Here is a 17521-nt window from a genome sequence, read left to right on the forward strand (position 1 = left end):
ATGATAAATATTTTTCCTGTGGATTTTACCTATATTTTCCGTTCTCTACACCACTCACTTTATGGGTATCTCATATAGGCAATTTTCTTTTGCTGCCTTTTTTTAGCTCCTTCCCTCTGTTGGTGGTCATGCTTGCAAGATCAATACATTCTCTGGTTTAATGTGCCGGTTTGTTTCTTATTGACACTTCTGTGTTGCCATATGTCTGTGTCTTAGGTCAACTTACTGAGATTCACATCTAGTACATTAACGGAATTATTGGTTTAACTATGCAGATGAAAAAATTCTTAATTTCCACATAGGAAACGCATTATAGGATGTTTTATTAAGTTTTCTGTTCCCTTTTCAACCATTCTTGTCAGTTGGGGCAAATACCGAGTCTGACAAGCTTGCCAATATAAAATACGGTATTCTTTGGAGAAGCATAATAAGGTGTTTTGGCTTTTAATATATTTGAAAGAAATGTTTAGTCGTGTTACTTTCTGAAACAATAGATCTATCGCTTTAGTAGTATCTTCTTCCAGCCTTTATCGAGCCTCCACTTCACAACAACCTTCAATAAATTATCAGTGAGGTTCAAGTGTGCGTATCTTTGCTAAGTACAAAGCACTCTAAAGTTTGGGAGAAGGCAGATGAGCATTTGATCATGTCATCTACTGCCTCTACATAGGTACTGTCACTTAAGTACCTGTTTTGGAAACCCTTGCAGCGCTGACGTTGTCTTGTCTATTGTACTAGTACAGGCTGTTGTGTTGTGTCCACTCGTGCTTTGAGACGTGGGGCACCACAAGGAAACGGCAGGTTTGTGGGCAGAAGAAACCTGGCTAATACGCAGTTGGTTTCTTCTACTCATCAGCATTTCTACAAACTACTGGGTCCTTGTTTATCAGAGGGGAAGAGCACATTGTGATGGATGAAATGCGTAATACCGTGCGCTGTAGTAAAGATTTGGTGTTTGCTTTCTTTGAAGGAATTTCATTATCGATGTTACATATGTGAATGATCGATAGCTTCCCATATTTCTACCTTTATTTAAAATAGCCTTAATTTATGGTAATTTTGGATTAGTTTTGCAGCGTGAGTAGGAGTTTGGTTTCTTTGGTAAATTGAAAATCATCTGTCTGCTTCTGCTCATCTGTCATCGACCTAATTTGGGATTCACCATGACGCTAAAATGCATTTTAATACCAAACTTGGCAAAGTTGCATCCTTAGTTACTGTATATTATTCCAAAGAAACTTGATCCTTAAAAGTAATGTTATCAGGATCCATCAGAGTTGAATTTTATTTTGCATAGTTCACCTTCCAACTCTAAATTAATATTTATAATGAACAGCAAAAATACTGTGGACGTGTTTAATGTATGAGTGTCCTGCTTTTAGAAGTGAACTTTACAGCTCATTAGTTGCTCAGCGCTGAGTTACTACATCAGTATTTTAATAATTTGCTGATCTGGCATTTCGTGTTGCTGCCACTGAGTTTCCCAAGGAATGTATTGGCAAACTGATTTATTGGGAAGGTTTTAAAAAAAAAAAAAAAAAAGGATAATCTTTTTCAGAAGCAGAAACTGTCTAATGTCTTCCAGTCTTACAATATGCCATATATTTTTATATACCTGCACATCTCTTCTAATGTAATTAAGTGGCTGCTGACAACTGGATATCTAATTGAAATGTGTCATATGCAAATTTTGAAAGACTGAAAAAGCTGCAGGAGGGTGAGATTGTGCCAGAGGCAGATAAGTACCAGCATTTTAACAGTGCCTATTTTTTTTAGGTTTGCATGATTGTCATTTGCCCAGCTTCAGCTTTCTTACGCCGCTAGATTGTTAATGACTCTCTTATTATTTTTGGAATTTTAATTAAGACCATACTCGGCTTTCAGTTGCTGTAGTCTTTGTAATGAATATACTTTTTCTTTGTCATTAGTGAGAAACAGGAGCAAATGGGCTCTTCAATAGACAAGTGAGAAATTTCAGAGTAAGATTCTCGGTTTTTTTCCTCCTTCTTCATCTTTTCCTAGCACTTCATCGTTTTGAAATATTACCGGGGTGCTGGTTCCTGCAGAAAACCTCCCTTCCTGATCCCCATCTTGCTGTGAGGGAAAACTCGCTCTCCCATCTCTGTTAGTTCAGCAAGTTTGAGTGATGCGCTGTTGTGATGGCCAGCGCTCTCCTCTTCTTACCACTTTCTTGTCTCTTCCCTCTTTCAAAGGAGAGCAGAGGAACAGTTGTCTGTTTGTCTTTCCCTACCCGCATCCAAAGTTTATGAAGTCCCTCATCCGTGTGGATGTCCTTAATTCCTACTTGCATCCAGGTATCTAGGCCAGGTTTTTTGGGGCTTTCACTGTAGGCTCTGCTTATGGAGTTGCCTGTCAACCTTCTTGAAACCTCTTTCTGTGTGCATAAAAATCTCTACTTGGCGTTAAGGGAAGCACCTACTATTGAGGCATTTTTATTACTAATAAGAATTCTTGACTTAAAATATTAGTAAATCCATAGAGAGCTGCCAAAGAGAAGTTAAAAGGTGTGCTTGCATTTATAGATTCATTCATGGAGGTAAGGACATAGGTGTGCGTAGGCAAGATTTCTGCAGCAGTGCTAAAGCTATTGACTTCTAGCTTATTTAAAAGAATGTAATAATTTGTGTATTTGTATTGGATATGTGGGTTCTGTATATAAATATATATTTGTATCTTTCACAGTCTAAAGCACAGAAGGACTGTTTATAATTGTTAAAGAATTTTAGGTCGTAATTGAGCCAGCTTCCCCTTCCGCTGGTCTGGCTTTTGTCATCTTACGTGACTGAATGGATGCGTAATATCCATATCTGAAACAGCAGGAATGTCTACGTAAACTTAAACCTTCAAGCCAAAGTTACCAGGTGACCTGCCTCTACCCCCATCTGCTATTCCCACTGGGGAAATGAGTGTGCACGATATATTGCAGCAACACATCCATATCGTGAATCTTGGAGGTTAGGATTAGAGGCTGTTGCTTGGATGACAGGGGTTTTCAGGTACATTAAGTATTGGATAGTAAAGATTGTATTTTATAACTGTTAGGAAAAGATGCTGTCTGGTTTCCTTTTTTTTTTTTTTGTCTAGTGTTCTGGAGGAAAGGCTCTCATCGGTAGTGTCAATGAGAGTCATGTGTTCCTTTATTTATTTCTGAAGATAATACCCTCTGCTTATCAGAAATCGCTTTGTTTGACAGAGTATCGTTCTGTTTGAGTGAACTCAAGGCTCTCGTCAACTGGAGGAGTTAACAGGCTGCTCCTCGCTTTGCCTATCTGCAAGAATTGCATGCAACTCTCAAAGAGCAGAAAATATTTCTCATGTAGTTCAGAAACAATGTGTGAATCTTTTTGAATATATATTGAATTCGGAACAGTTGTTGCAAGCTTACTTTAAAAATATTTTTCCATATTTCAGATGTTTCAAAACTCCAAGTTGTCTGTCCGTTTTTTACTGGAAGTGTTTTGTATCTCGGAGAAGAGATACAAGAAATGTGTTGTATGTCAGTGAAGCCAGTTCCCGTTTCATCCATCCATACTGCCCACAACCACCCAACTTCATGTATATGTTTGCTAATTAAATTATAACAGACAGCAGTTTGTTATATTTTAAGAACTTTAAGTTCTTTTTAGACTCTTTTCTAGTACCACTTACTGTTTAGGAGTAATTCAGCTCTGTAATGGTGAATAAAGAGGCATGAACTGTTCATTTAACGACCGCTCACTGATCCCGCTGTCCTTTCCTTTTGCCTCCGTACTCCTCGTCTGGGTGACTGCCAGGGAAGGACTTCTATTTTCTTTTTAAGTGGTCCATACATCTGGTGCTCTTGATAAGTAATACGTGGAAGAAATCTTCAATGCAAAATGCTGGCACAGATAATGGTGAAGGGATGAGTTTGAGGTGAAGCCATCAATTTTAGGAGAGCATCCTTGGATTCTGGAAGAGATTCTCTCCAGGATCACTGTCCAGGATCACTGACAGAGAAATGCAATTTTTGACTAACTTTCAAGACATGGTTGGTGGGCGTTTAGGGATTTTTATTCTTTCCCTCCGATAGTCTCAAGGATAATTAGGCAATTTCTGTGTATTTATGCAATTATTAAATTATTTTTAAAAGTCTTATCAGAGAAGCAGAGTTCTCCCTCCTAAGGAAGAACACAAATAGAGAAATTAAACCAGGAACAGAGGGGTAAGGCAGCAAACTTGCGCAGAGCGCTTAGGGCAGTATTTCGGCTGGGATCTCGGTTGTCTGGCTGCTCCGATTCTGGTTTGCAACTGTGCGGCTGTAGCGTTTCATTAAATATAAAATTTGTGTTAATCTCCTGGGGTTACTTTAAAAGGGAAAAGGATGAGGAAGCAGTAACTTTGAGGTGCTTGGCTTGCAGGGCTGGCGAGCCGGTTGCCATGTAACTGGTGAGCTCCTGGAGCTTCGGAGCTGCCTTGGCAGCAGAAGTCGAAAGCTTGTTGCATCAGAGCTGGCCAGCCTGAAGCTCTGCTGGTTTTACCATTGGATTTTCTCATTTACTGGCGTCAGTAACTGTATATTTAATTAATGTGTAAGATTTAGGTAGTTATTGAATGCAAAATTCTGGACATTTGAATGCTTCTAGTGCTCAATTGTAAGTAGTGTAAAGCACTATAGCTGTAAGTAACTGTAACTAAAAACTTCTACGATGATATTTAAAGTGAGATAGTTCTGAAACCCTCAGTGCTTATGCCAAAGCCTTGATCCTGCAGTGACCAAAGCCCTAATCCATTCACAAGTTCAATGATGAGATTGATGTTTAGAAGCTCTTGTCACAAGAAGCAATTTAAATCACGGCTTACATGTACTAGAGAGAACAGGGTATGGGATATAGTAATGAACATGATGGTACAAATCTTGCTACAAATGCTATCTCATTATTTTAGAAAGTTTAGGTTTGTCTATATATGGATTCTTAATTCAGGTTCTTTTAGCCTCTAGGAACTCCATGACCCTTAGTGAGCATAGCCTATGACAATATTTTAAGATTTATTTCTGTATTTGAAAACTTGATCCAATGAAGAAATAAACTTGTTGATGTGTTCTGCCTGGACTGGAAGGATGTTTCTGGGTATTAACTAGCAAATTTGGGTATTTTTTTTTTTTAAATAATCAAGAATATATACTGTAGTTTTGTTTTCATACAATGGAAAAACATAATAGGAGTAACAAATTTAATATGACAACCTTAGGGCAAATACCAAGAATGCATAAACAGTCTAAAAGCTTTTTTTTTTTTACTGGAAAATTGTACATTTGGGCACAGATTAAAATGAAAATTGTTTGCAACATTGATGTGCTTGTAAATAGCAATGCCATGATGTGTATTAAAATAATACAGCTGGCAGAATTATAAGTATATAGAAAAGCATTTAGGAAATAGTTTTTGAAATATAAATCCTACACTAAAGGCAGACCTTAATTTTTACTTTCTAGCCTGGAACTTCGTTAGCCTTAGTAGTGTATCTTTCCATACATATTGAAAGAAAAATAAAGCAGTAATTTTTAGAATCCATATCTGTGTGTAAACCTTATAATACTATTATACAAGCATGTGATTATAGCCTTCACCTTTATTCAGTACAAATTACAGTAATTATGGTATAGATAATTTTAACATTTATATTCTTGTCACCTATAACAGCCAGGAAGTACACACAGAGGAAGCATATTTTGTCACATACACGTTTCCAGCTCCCATTCCTAATTATATTATGTTCAGAGCATTCTGAAAGCCTGCAGGTTTGAATAGGTAGTACTTATATATCAGCTTTAGTTTGCACTAGCCACAGAAGGGATTTAAGAGGTGGATCCCTAAATGCTTCATCTGGCCTTTCTTTCTGCAGCACAAGACTTTTGGCTGCTGATAGTTTTAAAAGAAATTTTTGGTCTTTGCTCAGCACATCAGTCTACAAATGAATAGGAGAACTTGTTCCCATAAGTAAAGTGTGAAAAACATCGCTGCTAACCATATCATGTAGTTCAGTGCAAGTTCGATTACGGGGAATTGTGTTTATTCCATGTGGTCCGTCTGAATTCATAGTTGCTAACCAGGACTGGAGCATCTGAGACACAGCAAACCCCTTGGCGTATTTGCTTCCAGCATAATACTCAATTCCCAATCTATTTCTAGTGGGAAAACGAATTCAGTGTGTGAATTTCTCATCGTAAAACTCAATCTGAATGTGTAAGAGCCTTGTGAAAGCCCAGCTTTGGGATTAATTTCTGATTTATTGTTGTTTTGTGGGCTAGATTTGTGCAGCAAAGTTTTATTGGCTTGGAACAGGCAATTCTGCAGAAATACAGTTTCTATCTCTCCTTCTTCCACTTCGTCCCTCCCGTGTTTTGGTCGATGATGAGACCTGTTTTTTTTGGTCTGTCCTGAGTAGCTAATGAAACCTGTGAGTTTCCAAACGGTTCTCTGGGAAAATACCGTTAGCTTTATAGGTCTCCTGATAAATTCAGCACGAGACAAGATTAACTGGCAGGCAGACGTCAAATGCCAGGTTTCATTGATTGTGCTGTGCAAAAGTCTTATACATTAGTAATGTAGAAATTGAAAAAAGAAGCATTTGGAATGGGGTGAGCCCTTCATCTCATAATTCACGAACCATTTGACAGAATAATTGCTTTGACTATTTGATAATCGGAATTTCAAGGCTCTGCTCAATTATCTAGTGAATTTGCATGATATCAAAATATTCATGTTGTTTTATCAGTAAAATAGTTTCAGATGGATAACAGCTATCTGCGAGAGTGGAAGGCCTCTGAGAAGAAAAAATCCTGGACAATGTAACTTGAGATTTAGGTGCTCACTGAGATTCTTAGCAGCTCCTGGCTGTAGGCTTGGGGAAAGCCTTGGCCTGCAACCATGGGTCTCTGTTTTCTTCCTGCTTAGTGAAAGGCAGAGGGGAGGATTGGAGTTTTTGCTGTTTCTTTCTTTTTTTTAATGATTGCCTTGCTTTGGAGGACTTTAAGACTTGTGCCCCATTAATCATTAGCTGTTATTGACAGTCTTGCTGTCTTCTAAGGCTTTTGTAAAGAACAACTTGTTCTCAGTGTATTGGTCAGGGATATGCTGCTAGATGAAGTATACTTTTCAAGTAGAATCCTTTGGTTTTGGTTGATTTAGGCTACGATGATTTAGCTGTATCTCTAGTTTTTGTGAAAATACCCAGGTTAACTTTGAACAAATAGTGTAGATAGTAGCAAAAACTGTCTGGTTCCAGCTGTGCTGCCTGTTACTTTTTTCCTTACCCGTATAGATCATATTGCTCATACAACTGCAGATGTGAAGTTGTTATGATAAACTTCGTTCACTGCCTAATCTGGAGGATTATACCAAGCTTCTCTTGAACTTCACGTGGCAGCTTTCGAGCACGGTATTACAGGGTTGTCCTCTCTCTGTTCATTTAGAACCACTGGGAGAATAAACAGGAAAATACAGGTTGCAGATTTTGCAGTACAGTAAGAATATTTAGCTGTTTCTTTTGGCATTGCTGTATGTCCTTGTTTTGGCTGGGATAGAATTAATTTTTTTCCTAGTAGTTGGTATAGTGCTATGTTTTGGATTTAGTATGAGAATAATGTTGATAACACACGGATGTTTTACTTGTTGCTAAGTAGTGCTTACGCTACTCAAGGACTTCTCAGCTTCCCATGCTCTGCCGGGTGCACAAGAAGCTTGGGGGGGAGCATAGCCAGGACAGCCGACCCAACTGGCCTATGGGATATTCCATCCCATATGACGTCATGCTCAGCACATAAAGCTGGGGGAAGAAGGAGGAAGGGGGGACGTTCAGAGCGATGGCGTTTGTCTTCCCAAGTAACGTTACATGTGATGGAGCCCTGCTTTCCTGGAGATGGCTGAATGCCTGCCTGCCGATGGGAAGGAGTGAATGAATTCCTCGTTTTGCTTTGCTTCCGTGTGCGGCTTTTGCTTTAGCTATTAAACTGTCTTTATCTCAACCCAGGAGTTCTCTCCCTTTTACCCTTCCGATTCTGTCCCCCGTCCCACCGGGGGGGAGTGAGCGAGCAGCTGTGTGGGGCTTAGTTGCCGGCTGGGGTCAAACCACGACACTATATTAAGCACATGAGTGACTTCTCATCTAAACAGGATTGACATAGAGATGACTGTTAACTGCTGGAGGCCCCATTCAGATAACACTGATGTAGTCTGCAAGAAAGAAAAGCTCCTGAAAAACAGTTTTCTGTCTCTGTATTTGACAACAGTTGTTGGGGTGTAAAGGTGAAATTGAAGCATGGTTCCCTGTCTCCATAGGCCCCATTTGCATGCATTGTAGAGAGATCAATGCCTTCACGTGGCATTTCAAAGCATCCAAGGTCAGTCTCCTGCCCTAAACTTCCCACTGGAGGATCCTACACAGCTGCCAGGGAGCAGCAAGGTTGGGGCTGTTCCACAAGGGAAGACAAGCCGGGAACTGAGGGTGGCTGCAGCACAGCTCGCAGCGGGGACCTCGGTGGCCAGGGCAGAGTCCCGCAGTACCTGAGCAGGGCCAGGACAGTGATAGTAACCGCTCCTGTTGATACTCAGGGATCAGCTGGGAAGGTGGGGTGGTAAGTCAGGTCCAGGGTCCATCCGAGGGAGGCCAATTACTAGTGAAAGACTGAGAGCCACTAATTGTAACTGCAGTGTTCTATTGTAAATACTGCTGTTTTAATATGTTAGGTCGGTTAAACGGTGAATTTGCTTTAAAAAAAAAAAAAAAAAAAAACAACCAAAAAAACACCCACCAAACAAAAAAAACCCCACCAAAACCAACCTTATGGTTAGCATTGTTACAATCTACAAGAGACACTTTTGATCTAAGGGTCTTCTGTAAATACTAGTTTGTCATGTTCCTGCTAATGAGCTTTCGGACTTGATATGGTGAAAATAATATTATTTCTTAATTAGAAATGGGTTGACTTTAGAAGAAAGGAAGAAAACAAATTTCTCAGACCTGTGCAGCTGACCGTATAGTTTCTAAATAAGTTTCTAAAAGCGTTCGGTTTTGTATTCACAATGAGATCTTCCTGTAAGTCTCTCAGGATATTTTCTTGACTGCTGTAATGTAAATACATTAAAAAAAATAGATCTGGAAGGGTCTTTTACCATCTGTCTCTGCAACACAGAACATACAGAAGGCTCCATCTTACATGAGAGAATTGTCTATCCCGCTACAGAGCCCAAAGCAAGAAAGCCCAAGCAGTAAAATTTATTAGACATGCTTGCATGACAAAAATCAATAAAATACAATCTCTAGTGGTTTGATATGAAAATAAACATAAAGAAGCAGTGGCTCTCAGGAAAAATATTGAGCTGCAGGTATAGAATTGAAAATGTCAAGAGGAGAAGACTGAAAGTGGGGGATGTTGTCCAGTTTACTGTAGTGCGTATTTCAGAAACAAAGCCAGAAATAATAGTGCGGAGGGCAAGCCGTCTGGCCACCTCTGAAAAACAAAATTAGTTATGGGGATGTTGGTGATGTGAGTGCCAGTGAGGTGAAAAAGCACGCTTTTCATTGTGCCAAACTTTGGGAGCAAGTGTTAAAACATTCAATTAATTCATGGTTGTCTATAAATGGTTATGATGCTATGAATGATAAAAAGAATCAAAGCCACAGTTCCATTTGGCCACTTTCTTCTGAATTGAATCTATTATTTTCTATCATACTTAGTTCTAGGTACTACTGGGTATTAATGATACTTTAACGCTTTGTGTTGTGCTGTGCTGTTGGCAATGGGAGCAGTCTGAGGCTGTTAGTGTGTACGCTCTGTATTTTCTATGAAATACTTTTAATTTCTTTCAAACTGCATCTGAACACTGCATGTCCTAGTCTTGATATGTCTTTTTTTTTTAAAAATTACAGAAACACTTTAGCAGTATTTTAAATCCTTAAATTACTCACTGTAGACTCAGTTCTAACTCCGATTATATTTTTATTTTTAAATCAGGGAATAAACAAGCATACCTTTACTTTTCCATTCAGCTCAATTTTTGAATAGTACCAGTATTGTTAAAGTAATTGCAAACTACTGTATTGCAGGGTTTTATTTACATATTTAGAGTAGCCATAATTTCCATTCTGATTGTACCTGAAGGCTCTTATGTGCTATAAGTCATTGTAAGGATGCTGTAAAAAACCCAGTAATTCATGTGGTCTTTTAGCTTTCCCCTGCTTTCCTGGCTTACTAAAACTTGTGTAGGTGGAGCAGCATCACTCGTACACGGACTCAGGGAGGTAGTGCTTGTTGGGGACAGAAATATTGTAGGCTTCCAGAAAGCGTCTGACAGACAGTAAGTGTGATATTACTGATGTGTAATCCAAACCCAAATACTTGCAATAGTGAAACACTTCCCTGTTTTCTCCCCTGCCCCGAAAAACGATGTTGAATTCGATACCATGGCATTTTAATCAAGTGTGTCTTTGAGATTTCCATGTATATGTGGTATATACCTGGGTGTGGCTTTCTAAGCATTTATCTTCAAGTGCTTGATCAAGAAAGTTTATTATACTTGGAAACAAATATCTATTCTCATCCACCACCGTGACTCTAAGATCTCAAGAGCGGTACTAAATAGGGTATTGTTCGTGAAATTGATAGTAACAGTGATCTTTCTGGTCCCCATAGTTGCTTTTTCGGTCCTGCAGATTCAAAATCCTTTGCCAAGCAAGCTCATGAGAACACATCTTTTAAGTTTATTACATTTAATTAGTTATCTGTCATTTTAAGCTTCAGCTAGTGACAACAGTGCTAGTGGGAGGAAAATCCCAAATTTCTGTGAGGCTTACAGCTAGTTTTTAATCCTGTGATAAAGCAGCTAGTTCCATAATGTCTCCGAGACTAGATGTAAGTGAAAATTTATGTATAACCTATGTGACTATCAATCACTCTCACTGTTGGAGGGGAGTAGTTCCTTTTAAGCTTCCCATTTGCGTACTTGCATGGCGTTTTCTCTGGTTTTATCATCTGCAGTGATGATGCAGAAGGCTGGCTAACTTCTCCTTGCAGTCAGTCCAGTTTGTTGTGAGAGTTGCTGCTTTATATCTATACCAAATCAAACTTAGAGGCAGACTGCGTATTTGTTTGCAGGTGTAGTTCTCTGTGACAGCTGTTCTTTAAGACCCTGAGATCTGCCATTAATTTTGAGTAGTCAGAAAGGCATCCATCTAGTCAGTAGTAGAAATTATTGCTGCTCTTTGATGAGTTTTCATTATTAGCATTTCTCAAAGGCAAGGGTGACTGAAATTTATGGCCTCAGTTGGCCACAGGAGATGGGGATGCTTCATAAATGCTGCCAGATGTCACTGAGATGAGCTCGTATGCAACAAGCAAATCTTTTTGGGAAGAGCTGTTAAAACTGCTATGGTGAATTCTCCTCTCTTGCTTAAGTCAAATGGTATTGTGACTTCTTGGTGTTCAGTCAAAATGGCCTGCTAGCCAATGTGGCATCGGCAGGAATGCGGTATGGGGTGGGGCAAGGCTGTACGCATTAAAAGAGCGGTTTTTAAGAGATTAAAATCCCAAAGCTGCATAATTTTATATAACTGTGAAAGGTTTGCATGGACTTTGATACATCCTATCGCTCATTTTTGTAGTTACTCTGTATTTAAATGCTATTGTACTGCTTATAATGAACAAAATGATGAAGTAATTTGTCAAATATTATATTGACCATCGTTTATGGCTCTATTTCGGTATGTTATTATTCTGGCTAGTCTAGAAATTGCTTTAAGGAAAAGAAAAACAGCTCTGTAATGCAAGGTAACTTCTTTGGCTGCAGTTAATTTGATTTTTCTCAATAGCAGGAGGCAGACTAAATGGAGTTTAAATAATGCGATAAACAGTGGCCTCCACATCTCACCATAGCTCCAAAAATGCATATTGAGTCTAGGTCAGCCTGCTTGTTTAAAGGAGAAACTTGGCTATGAGAACTCTCAAACCTTTTTGATAATTACAGGTGATTATTTGATAGGCAGGTGGGCATGATTCAAAGACAGTGAGGCACAGTTAGTGAAATGCAAAAGAGAAATCTTTGGTGTCCAGTCCTACTTGGTAATTTTGCATCGTCAGAGGGAGGTTTCGGGGGGGTTCACAGGAGGCGAATTTCTTTTTTGTGTTCTTATCCCTCTTCGGTGACAGATGAAGTTGAAATGTTCTTTGGAGAAACAGTTATGCCTGTCTGAGGAAGGTAACTGGCAGGCATGCCAGGAAAATCTTAAAAGTTCAAAGCGAGTTGACCAGTATTAGAGACAGCAGAGACAAGAGAATTTGTGCGTCCTGAGAAGATGTTCATGTATTGGTGAATCCAGAGAAGGTGATATGTGGGGGTTAGTCACAGTATCCAGACTTTGAGGGGACTCGCAACAGAACTGCGTATATTTATGCGAGGAGATGTAAGTGCTTGTGCTTCTTGGCATGTCTTAGTGCCAGTATTGCAGGGGAATGATGTTGAGGAGGTACCTGTTTATATATGAGTGATGCTCCAGAGACATAAGTAGGAAGAAGGCAGTTGTAGCCAGTTTGAGTACAGCCGGTTACAGTACAAGCAGAATTGCTTGCCTGGCAGGTTAACCCTAGCAGGGTCTCCAATACACTCTGGCCTCAATGGGATGAGTTCTGGAGGGGATGAAGCAGACCTGGCTCACCGGGCTGCCTGCACTAGAGGCCAGGCAAAAAGCAACGTGTAAACCAGGAGTTGCTCCTGCCAGCCAGAAATGCAAAGGTTAAACCAGTTCTGTGGGTAGGTAAACCTCTGGCACAGGACAAAAAGGATGGAAAGCAGGAAGAAAAGAGTATTCTCACGTACATGGGACAAAACAGCTTCCTTTTTGAGAAAAGGCTGTGCTGCAAAGGGATGGGAAACTAAGTTGTGGTATAAATTGTATTCAGGAGAGACCAGGGGAAAAAAAAACCCACAACAAAACAAAACTCCAGTATGTCACTCTGCAATATGGTCTCTCTTGTCTTTTTGAAAGGGGAGAGATTTGCAGACTGATTTATTTAGGATTTTTCAGAGTAGACTCCCTCAAGGAAGGAGGGAGATGCTCGTTCCTTTGTGTGTGTTTGAGTGAGACCCAGACCCTGCAGCCTGTAGCAGCAAGGAGAGACAACAGAAATCTGGAAGCCTGCAGCTCTGATGGAGGAGCTGAGAGTCAGCAGGGATGAGCCTAGAGCAGCTCCTCGGGTCTCAGAAACACTGCAGAGACCTGGGGAGCAGAGGGGCTGGAGCAGAGTCTGCTTCCCTCAAAGCCAGTGGAAGACCGACTGTGTTAGGCTGGTATCGGGGACCTTCTGCGGGGACTTCTCTGCAAGGGACCCTCTGCGTAGGAGGAAGGTTGCGTACAATCTTTTTCCAGTTCTGTTTCCTGGTCGCTTGAGTTTTCTTTGGCTTAGGAGGTTAATTATCCTTGTTTGTTTGTTATAATCAATTGTGGCTTTTGTTGTTGTTTAAAAGCTGTTCAGTCTTCTCCGAGGAGTTCCCTACATTAGAAGGTTGACATAGGTCCTCCTCAGAGCTTTGGCTGATCCTTAGTTGCTCTGATATCCTGCTTCTGAGAATATCAAATCCCTCTCCCCTTCTGGCAGATAGTAGGGAGGATGGTGTGGGAACAGGAGATTTGGTCTGGCAAATGGACAATGGAGTAAGAAAAAGAATTAGGTGGGTCATGGGCGGGGGTGGAAAGCATAGCAATAAAATAGAGACAAGCTGGGAAGCTAGAAAGTGGGAGAGAACATGTTGGAAGAGATGAAAAAAGAAGTAAAGAAAGAATATTAGAAAAGGAAGAGACAAAGGAGGTGACAAAGTGAATATCCAGAAAATGATCCCCTGGATATTCCCTCTCCTCGATTAGTTAATAATGGAAAATATTGTCTTTAATCTTCCTGTCCTCTGAGGGCATCACTTACCTATAGCATATATATCGGGGAAGCACTGTAGGGTTTACATGATGGAGGACCACGTTACTATTTTTTTTAAAGGAGAGTAAGTTTAGTGTTTTATTCGCTCATATTTGGAAAAACATCATTTGAACTTTAAACAGTTTGAGCTATATCACCTGAAAATGTGACTTAGGTGGTTTTTAAGTTATTTTGTTGGTTTCTTTTTTTGTGGATAGTATATGTTCAAATGACTTATCTTTGCTCTCTGTTTGACTTTTTTTGTTTTTGCAGAATTGATAAAGTAGCCTTTAATCTGTTCATTAAGTGTTAACTTTTTCCCTTTGCCTAAGTCTCTCGTATGAAATTGTGTAGAATAGGTTGTTTATTTCAGGCAAAATACTAGTAAAAATATAGAAGTTAAGCTTTTTCTTTTTACCTTGTTGTCAAATCCCTAAATATTTAGTGCAAGTTCCTAGCTAAGAATGCAGCGGTTCTCCGATTTCTTTAGAGTTTGGGAGTTTTAGTACATCTTGAAGTTGACGCTTAAGTTACTTTGTTTAAACTTCAAAAACTAAAAGTAGGACAGTTTTTTCTTTCATTGCTCACTGCAAAATCAAGTCAGGTGCAGCCTCACCGGCTGCAAAACTGTGCCACATTCTTCTTTTTGATTTGTCTCATCTGTGACAGAGATTTCTGGTACAGAGGATCAAAAGTCAGACATGCCCTTTGAAAAATGAGAAAATTCAGAGAGTTGTAAAAGAGTTAAAGACGACTGACTTTTTAATTTAATAGTTAGTATTTCCTTAATTTTCTTTTTTCCCCCTTCCCCCCCCCCCCCCCCCCCATTTAAATATAGCAAAACATTGAAGTACAAAGAGAATTCGGGATGAAAGATTAAAGATGACTCAGCCTCCATCAATGTCTGCCCTGTTTTTCTTCTGAAAAAAACATCTTTTACCATATTGTAGGCACTAAAACATAGATTCTACCACCAGAAATAATGAGATGTTTCAAACCTGTAGATTTTTGCTTGATGTCGGAAAATGGCGCTTTTTTTAATGTTTAGGGAGCATAACACTTTGAACAATTTCACACTTCAGAAGTGACAAGCCTACATGACTGTATTATGTGGTATTTTACTTTGGTCCACTGTATATTGAAATATCATCTGCAAAGTACTGTACAAGACTTTTTATTAACGTGTTATGTTCCACTGTACCATAAAACCCCTGAACTGAATTAAATCCAGCAGGTCCCTAGCAAACTTCAATTACTGTCAGTGAAGAGTCTCCAACCGAATATAATAGAAATTAAAGGACACCCTTCAAATGCCGACGGCTTTGGTTTCTAAAGGTCCTGAAATGAGAGTGCACTCCGTCCCAGGCAGAGCCCTTTGTGGTATTGGAGCCTTCATTTGCACTCCCTTGGCTTCCAAAAGGCCAGTATCCAAATTTGCATCTCTTCCTGGGGCTGAGTTGTTGAAGGCTGTAAAGATGTATGGTTTCACTTTGAAAGAGTATGCTTCCATATAGATGTTGTTAGGTGTACGCTGTTTTCAGAAGTAGGTGAATTGTAAGGTCAAAGAGTTGTATATAAGATGAAATAGGTGACTAAAAAAAAGGGTCACTTGCTGTTCTGGCATCTACTCTTACCAGCATTAAACGCCTGCTGATAACCTTGTTAAAACCAGTCTCCTGGCAGAAGTGGGAGAGAATAAAGGAATGCATTAAGCTGTTTAAAATTTACTAGAATAATACTTGCTAGGTATGAAGCACCTTCCCCTTGAGGACTGGACCTAGTACTGTCTAAACTTGATCATACTAATCTCACAAATACTGTATCATGGTAGGTAAGTATCGTTTCTTACAGATAAGTTTGCTGAGACACAGACAAATAACATGCCCCCAAGTAATACAAGACCCAGAAGTAAAACACAGCCTTTATTTATTATAAAGAAATTAGGAAGTAAATTGCAAATGACTGTTTGCCTCTCCCTAAGACTGCTCCTGCCTAGCAACGATTGCCAGATAGGATAAACATCATTAACTGTAAAAAGTTTAATGTCTAAAAGACATTAGGAGTGCTGATACGCAGTCTTGAGGTGTCTCTGTACTATTTTAAAATATTACCTGGCTTTGCATTTTGGGTCTAAGAGTGGTCCCAGCCTTGCCCATGGTATGCGTATGCACACTCATATGTATGTAATGGAATTTGTGTTGCAGCGATGCTATAATTACGTATAGGAGGGAAGTGCTTCTGCAGCCAAAATAAAAATTAGAAATCTTGCACACTTCATGCAGAAGCTTCTCAGGAAATCATTCGAGCTCACTCTTCCTGTCAGGCTGGGGAATATGCCTCTTAATTTCCCCTGACAGAAAACATATCACCTCATCAGCAGCCCTAAAAAACGACAAAACATCCCCGCCGAAGAAGACTGACTGCCAAATGCTTTCACTGCCACTGCAGCAAGGGGGACAGGGAGAGGAGGGGTGTGCTTCAGAAATTTCGGGAACGTAGTATAATTTACCTTGCTACCTGTAGAGTCTGTTATGCCTTGTACTGCTGCAAAACGTTCATCTCGTAGTCAAGGTGTGACCCTTGAAGAATTAATTTGTGCCAGAGGGCACACAGCCATTTAATTCTAAAAGAATAATTTATACTCCTGAATCTGGATAGTGTGAAATTCTCTTACAGTGTTTGAGCCAAGGCAAACATCTCGATGCAAAATCTACACCTGCAGATCTCTTACATATTTAAGTGACAGAACAAATGGCGGCTCAGTCACATACTGTGCTGTGTGCATTATCCTGTAGCAGTGGTAATCTCATCTGAAGTTACTGTGCAGTTTCTTAAAGGCGTTGTAGCACCACTAATAACAAAATTTGATTTTATTGAAATATTCACTACTGCGATTTGGCTTAAATGAGTAAGGTATCTTAAAAAAACCTCAAAATTCTCTTGAATCATTGCATTTCTGAATCGCACACAATTACAGAGTCTGTACGTCAAATGATACATCAGGACAGAGGATCTTTATAGACAATTATTGTAACATTTATTGTTACTTCAGTGTATTTGTATTGCTGGGCTTTTTTCTTTTTTTATAAACAAAAATTACGAGGAGATGAGAACATTTTATCGTCACTCTGCATGTTTTTGGAACTCTTGCACCAACGTATTTTTCCGCACACTAAAGGAGTAACTTTGTAAGTCAGAGTGACAGAGATCAATGGTGTATGTATACATATATAAGCACACTACCTCTGGTAAATATACTAATATTGTATTTTTATATAAGTATACTACAATGGACCAGCTTCCTATTACAGGGAAATGACACAGTCACATACGGGACCGCATAATTCCCATTGCCGCATGAATGGTTCTAGTTCTCATGTTGCAAAGATAATTTTCAAGCTGCGAACTGGGTGGAAACTGGTGCTGTCGTGTCTGCATTAAGTGTTCGGACAGCCTGTAACTCGGGCCTGGAGAGTTTTGAATGTCTCTTTTTTCATTTTGGTGGGGATTAGACTCTTGGGCATGTCGTGGAGTAGAACGCATTGGAGTAATTCAGGATTTCAAAGAGTTGCTGAA

General features: G+C 39.5%; 1 protein-coding gene across 6 annotated transcripts in view; it reads left to right on the forward strand.

Moving 5' to 3' along the window:
• KIF16B (kinesin family member 16B) overlaps positions 1-17521 on the forward strand; it is a 140430-nt gene that overhangs the window by 103200 nt on the left and 19709 nt on the right. The window contains exon 25 of one of the 6 annotated variants that reach the window (XM_075147688.1): positions 3433-12947. The exons of the other annotated variants lie outside the window; for them this stretch is intronic. Coding sequence (XP_075003789.1) covers positions 3433-3525 — 93 coding nt within the window. The 3' untranslated portion in view covers positions 3526-12947. Of the gene's footprint in view, positions 1-3432; positions 12948-17521 lie in introns of those variants that run through there. 6 annotated transcript variants of the gene reach the window in all.

Source organism: Calonectris borealis, chromosome 3 (genome assembly GCF_964195595.1).
Source record: "Calonectris borealis chromosome 3, bCalBor7.hap1.2, whole genome shotgun sequence".
Lineage (NCBI taxonomy): Eukaryota > Metazoa > Chordata > Aves > Procellariiformes > Procellariidae > Calonectris > Calonectris borealis.